Source organism: Coregonus clupeaformis, chromosome 3 (assembly GCF_020615455.1).
Source record: "Coregonus clupeaformis isolate EN_2021a chromosome 3, ASM2061545v1, whole genome shotgun sequence".
Taxonomy (NCBI): domain Eukaryota; kingdom Metazoa; phylum Chordata; class Actinopteri; order Salmoniformes; family Salmonidae; genus Coregonus; species Coregonus clupeaformis.
Window position 1 is genome coordinate 13,691,989 of NC_059194.1, and position 6,158 is coordinate 13,698,146.

The 6,158-nt window shown below is 40.5% G+C and overlaps 1 protein-coding gene and 1 non-coding gene across 2 annotated transcripts; both read right to left on the reverse strand.

The window, feature by feature from the left end:
• Positions 1-600: 600 nt before the first annotated feature.
• On the reverse strand, positions 601-5,371 carry LOC121540734 (60S ribosomal protein L36a). The gene is made up of 5 exons (XM_041849793.1): positions 5,294-5,371; positions 4,119-4,224; positions 3,943-4,010; positions 1,582-1,704; positions 601-683 (listed from the first exon to the last, which is right to left on the reverse strand). Exons 1-5 carry the CDS (start codon positions 5,360-5,362, stop codon positions 663-665), a joined length of 387 nt encoding a protein of 128 aa, XP_041705727.1. The 5' UTR covers positions 5,363-5,371; the 3' UTR covers positions 601-662.
• LOC121547281 lies at positions 2,204-2,340 on the reverse strand. Its single transcript, XR_005996513.1, has one exon. It is a non-coding gene; the product is annotated as a small nucleolar RNA SNORA9 (small nucleolar RNA).
• Positions 5,372-6,158: the final 787 nt, after the last annotated feature.

Sequence of the window (6,158 nt, forward strand, 5' to 3'; positions counted from 1 at the left end):
TCTAAATATGTGTCATGACAAGTTGTCAGCTGTTACGACCGTGTCATAAACGTATGACTATGGGTGTCAATTGTTATCAAATTTACACAGGCTATGGAGGCAAGGACTGACCATATCGAAATGATTGTTTTAAAGCGATACAATGCTACCTAGACTATCTTTGCGCTACCCTCATTAGCATTGGCTGGCAAAACTACTGCCAACTTCCTTCATACTACACAGGCAGAAATTGTATCTGTGAGTTCATCTGACTCTGGGTAAGTAGAACAAGGTATTTAATGCCAGAATCTCGCAGTATCCCTTTAACAACCTTATATTGTGGGTTTTAATCAAAAAAAAAATATATATATATATATATATACACACACACACACACTAGATGACCGGGGGCGCTGTGTTGATTCAGGCATGGTTATTCGCCAGTGTGTTTATACTGTGATGTACTGCAACATGCTTTAACCACTCTTGGAAAGGTTATTAAGTTGTAAATTCTGGAATGGCCAATTACATCTTCATATCCACCAACTTTAATTGCCATCACTCTTGTAATTACCACCATTAAACCGCTAAGCTACAGTTAAGGAGAGATGAGACATCGGGTACAATTTCAATACATTTATTGGGGGAAAATGACAAGTCCATCCAATAGATCGACCCACAGCCTAGAACTGGATGACCTGGCCCTGAAAGGAAAAAAAACAAGGTTACAAGGCAGCTCAGATATTCAAACAGCACATTGAAACCATTCACCTTTCCACAATGAAAAATACAAACACCACTTCTGAATCCAATCACATCTTTCAATTTGACAACTTAATTAATACAACTTGTTTACATTCATTAGAGCATATCTAAAATCCAAACAGTTCAAGAGCAGCATACGTTCGGCCAGTGAGGGCCTTCAGACTGCTATTGTCAATTCCTCTCCAGGTAGTCTAATAACCGAGTTCCGAGGAAGCATGCATTTTTGGAATTGACTAAATGTTCTATTGAGCAACGATCTAAAGTGGAAGAGCTCCGAGGTGTATCAAGGATAGTTGAACATTGTCAAATGTCACCAACGATAACACTAAACGTAATTTAGACATCCAGAAACCATACACCCATCAAATGCAACTCTGGACCTCAAAGCCAGTTCCACTGCTTATTTTACATTGTTCCCCTCTAACCAAGACTGGATTTAGACCTGGGACACCGGGTGGGTGCGTTTAATGATCAGGCAGAACAGAAAAAACAGCAGGCTCCGGACCTCGTAGGGTAAGAGTTGAATACCCCTGGTACAGTGCATTCGGAAAGTATTCAGACCCCTTGACTTTTCCCACAGCCCCCCATCAATCTACACACAATACCCCATAACGACAAAGCAAAAACAGGTTTTTAGAAAAACTTTCACATTTCATAAAAAAAATTAACTGAAATATGACATTCACATAAGTATTCAGACCCTTTACTTTCCGAATGCACCGTCTATACACATTGCTTTTCATGGCTGTGGAACAAATACACAGCCCTTTCCACATGCAGAATAAACATGGGCCAGGAACATCTGTGTTGCACTACTTGGCTGGAGTTTAAGCTTACCTTTCTCTTCTTGTCACCTCCCAGCTCAAAGTGTTTGCATCTCTTGATGGGCACCATTCTCTTGGCCCTGCAGTTGGGCTCCACACACTCCAGCCTCAACACGATCTTCTTTGTGGTCTTGGCCTGAGGAGAGAATCCATGTTACCACAGTCCAGGATCCATGCACACATGACAAGGCAGCGGCATTCTATTTTTAACTTAACACTAATTTTTCTTAAAACTGCATTGTTGGTTAAGGGCTTGTAAGTAAGCATTTCCCTGTACGGTCTACACCTGTTGTATTCGGCGCATGTGACAAGTAAAATTTTATTTGATTCTGATGATCTACCCTTCTCCTGAAGTGCGTTCTCGTTCACTCCCCATCATGCATTAACCATTGGATTGGTGCAAACACGGCTAGAATAAGTTTCCATGCATTTCTTTCAAATCCATGAGGGGGCGTGTTCAAGTGCTCAATTTGGGAGAAGGGTGGATAATCAGAGCGTTGCCTTGCATATCTCAACTTCAGAGCTCAAAGTGGTACCCTCAACACCTTTTCATTTTCTGGAGTGTAAAAACATTGTCAATACTGTATTATATGTAGGTGCAGAAGTAAACGGGAAATAAAGTGTTCATTAAATCAAGTTGTCTGAGGTTTACCTATAACCTTGCCATGGAGGAGACACAGCAGGGCCTCAAACCATCTCAGTTCTCTCTAGCAGACACCTTAGGAAAGGACAAAGCCACTACAGGCCAAGCCTCGCTGACAACGGCCTGCACCAACAGTACACATTTGTAAGATATTTCAGTGGTTCAACTCCTTTCCTTGAGTAACCAACAGTACAGGTACAGTGGCTTGCGAAAGTATTCACCCCCCTTGGCATTCTTCCTATATTTGTTGCCTTACAACCTGGAACTAAAATGGATTTTGGGGGGGTTTGTATCATTTAATTGACACAACATGCCTACCACTTTGAAGACGTAAAATATATTTTTTTGTGAAACAAACAAGACATAAGACAAAAAAAAACTGAACCCCCCCCAAAAAAAAGTCAATACTTTGTAGAGCCACCTTTTGCAGCAATTACAGCTGCAAGTCTCTTGGGGTATGTCTCTATAAGCTTGGAACATCTAGCCACTGGGATTTCTGCCCATTCTTCAAGGCAAAACTGCCCCAGCTCCTTCAAGTTGGATGGGTTCCCCTGGTGTACAGCAATCTTTAAGTCATACCACAGATTCTCAATTGGATTGAGGTCTGGGCTTTGACTAGGCCATTCCAAGACATTTAAATGTATCCCCTTAAACCACTCAAGTGTTGCTTTAGCAGTACGCTTAGGGTCATTGTTCTGCTGGAAGGTGAACCTCTGTCCCAGTCTCAAATCTCTGGAAGACAAACAGGTTTCCCTTAAGAATTTCCCTGTATTTAGCAACATCCATCATTCCTTCAATTCTGACCAGTTTCCCAGTCCCTGCCGATTAAAAATATCCCCACAGTATGATGCTGCCATGGTGTTCTCGGGGTGATGAGAGGTGTTGGGTTTGCGCCAGACATTGCGTTTTCCTTGATGGCCATAAAGCTAGATTTTTGTCTCATCTGACCAGAGTACCTTCTTCCATATGTTTGGGGAGTCTCCCACATGCCTTTTGGCGAACACCAAACGTGTTTGCTTATTTTTTTCTTTAAGCAATGGCTTTTTTCTGCCCACCTTTCTATAAAGCCCAGCTCTGTGGAGTGTACGGCTTAAAGTGGTCCTGTGGACATATACTCCAATCTCCGCTGTGGAGCTTTGCAGCTCCTTCAGGGATATCTTTTGTCTCTTTGTTGCCGCTCTGATTAATGCCCTCCTTGCCTGGTCCATGAGTTTTGGTGGGGGGCGGCCCTCTCTTGGCAGGTTTGTTGTGGTGCCATATTCTTTCCATTTTTTTTAAATAATAGATTTAAATGGTGCTCCTTGGGATGTTCAAAGTTTCTGATAAAAAATGTTAACCCAACCCTGATCTGTACTTCTTCACAACTTTGTCCCTGACCTGTTTGGAGAGCTCCAAACTACATATACACGCACCACTTTTCCGTTATTTACTTTTTAGAATTTTTGAAACAAGTTATTTTTTTCATTTCACTTCACCAATTTGGACTATTTTGTGTATGTCCATTAAATGAAATCCAAATAAAAATCTATTTAAATTACAGCTTATAATGCAACAAAATAGGAAAAAATGTCAAGGGGGATGAATACTTTTGCAAGGCACTGTATGTTGCCCCAGACCCACAGGACAACATAACTGTACTGTTGGGGTTCTTCAAGGTTAGGAAAGTTGAACCACTGATATAAGGTACCTTTAGGTAACGTACCCAGTCCACACAAAGCTTTGCAAGCTTACCTTTTTGCGGAAAATAGGCTTGGTCTGTCCACCGTAACCGGACTGCTTTCTGTCATATCTCCTCTTACCTAAAACACAGATCGTACATCAATTATTTATCTTGAAACACCTGGCAGTCTATACTACATCATATGGTCATCACATCTGCCAATGCTCATTTTGAGACTGAAACTCACCCTGTGCGTAGAGGGAATCCTTTCCCTTCTTGTACTGGGTAACTTTGTGAAGCTGGTGCCTCTTGCACTTCTTGCAGTAGGTCCTGCGTGTCTTCGGCACGTTCACCTGAATCACACAGATTTATAATGTATACTGACAAAGTGCTGCAGTATGGTACATTTCAAGTACCTCTTCATTCAAATTGTGTCACTCAATGAGGCACTGGGCTTCACAGCAAATATCCAGCATGGGGGTCAGGTCACTACCATTCAACCTAGGGGGCTACTAGCCGAGGAACGCTCAACTCCGTTCTCATATCAAGGCAGAGTGGAGTTTGGATAACTGGTTGTGAGATTTTCTATCAACAACATTGAGTCACCAGCAGTCCGTACATGTAAAAATGTCACAAATTCTGAAAACAATTACCAGTAGCTATGTTTATACTATACAACTGCGATCGTTCCGTGGGGTGCAGAAATCTCAAATACAAGCAACTTTTTCCTCAATTATTTTACATTATTATTGTTGGACTTAAAACGCTAAACACACCAGCAAATCTGCTCCAAGTGATTTTAATTTTGGAAACCTCTTCAAAAGTATTCAGGTAGGTGGCTAACTTACCGGCCGGCCAAGAGCCTTTTCACCATCTATGTAGCATTTTTGTTCCAACGACTACATGTACACACGTTTAGTGTTGTTGACTCAAAAAGTTGTATAATCAACTCTACCAACAATCCCTTTGGTGTGAGCAGCTAGCTCTATTGTTACACAACAGGATCGCCTTGATAGCACGCATCATAGGTCAGCACTACTTGGTAGCCAGCTTATAATACATTTACTATGTTACAATTTTGAAAGGTATTTGGCAATGATGCATTTATAAAATGTGAACACCAACTTTATTATATTGCCAAGAACACAGTAAAACGGGCAATTTCAATACGAGACTGTCACTGCCGTCATTAACTACCTAGGTAGTTAGCGATACAATCCCCGAAGCGTAGCCATTCGCTCGAGTTTTGTATATAGGCAACTTTTGGGGGAGATATACAGATAAAATCACTAATAATGGGCTATACATGTCCCTAACCATTGCATTCACACATTGGGTACTTTCAAATGTAACAATTGAATGTATAGTTTGAAGATTACAGTTGATCTTTTTTAAAAGTATATTGGTGGTGGAGTTCCATACCATGGTGACGGCCCGATCCAGACGAAAAGAGGAAGAGTGACGCCGGAAGCACTTTTTCATTAAGAACATTGGCGGATGCAGAAGTATGGGTCCTAATTTTGAACACTGCCACCTTGTGTTTATGTGTAGAATAGAACCAAGTAGACTACAGCAGTAGTAGTAGTAGTCCTTCAGTACAAAGCAAAAAACAATATCGATATATTGGTAAAATGACAAGGCTACTGGTGTGTATGCTTAATCATATGAGGATCCATGAAGCCATCACATTTTTCAGAATTATAAATTATTACCCGATAAATTATAATTTATTAATCATCATTTAGATCAGCTTCCTTTGGGTACCATGTAGGTGATGTGATAAATGAGGGCTAAACATATATTTCATTGCAGATAACCACCATAAATACACTATTTTGTCCTATCTATTTATATCACACACAGACCTTGCTGACAAAATTGTAACAATAATGTATATACATACAGTGAGGGAAAAAAGTATTTGATCCCCTGCTGATTTTGTACGTTTGCCCACTGACAAAGAAATTATCAGTCTATAATTTTAATGGTAGGTTTATTTGAACAGTGAGAGACAGAATAACAACAAAAAAATCCAGAAAAACGCATGTCAAAAATGTTAGAAATTTGATTTGCATTTTAATGAGGGAAATAAGTATTTGACCCCCTCTCAATTAGAAAGATTTCTGGCTCCCAGGTGTCTTTTATACAGGTAACGAGCTGAGATTAGGAGCACACTCTTAAAGGGAGTGCTCCTAATCTCAGCTTGTTACCTGTATAAAAGACACCTGTCCACAGAAGCAATCAATCAATCAGATTCCAAACTCTCCATCATGGCCAAGACCAAAGA

What these genes read in the sequence shown, in the direction of transcription:
- LOC121540734 (XM_041849793.1), bottom strand. Translation starts at nt 5,362, where the DNA reads ATGTTCTTAATGAAAAAGTGCTTCCGGCGTCACTCTTCCTCTTTTCGT. An exon ending in GGATTCCCTCTACGCACAGG is followed by an intron (nt 4,011 to 4,118) that starts GTGAGTTTCAGT and finishes TCTGTGTTTTAG; the next exon opens with GTAAGAGGAGATATGACAGA. An exon ending in AGCCTATTTTCCGCAAAAAG is followed by an intron (nt 1,705 to 3,942) that starts GTAAGCTTGCAA and finishes TTCTCTCCTCAG; the next exon opens with GCCAAGACCACAAAGAAGAT.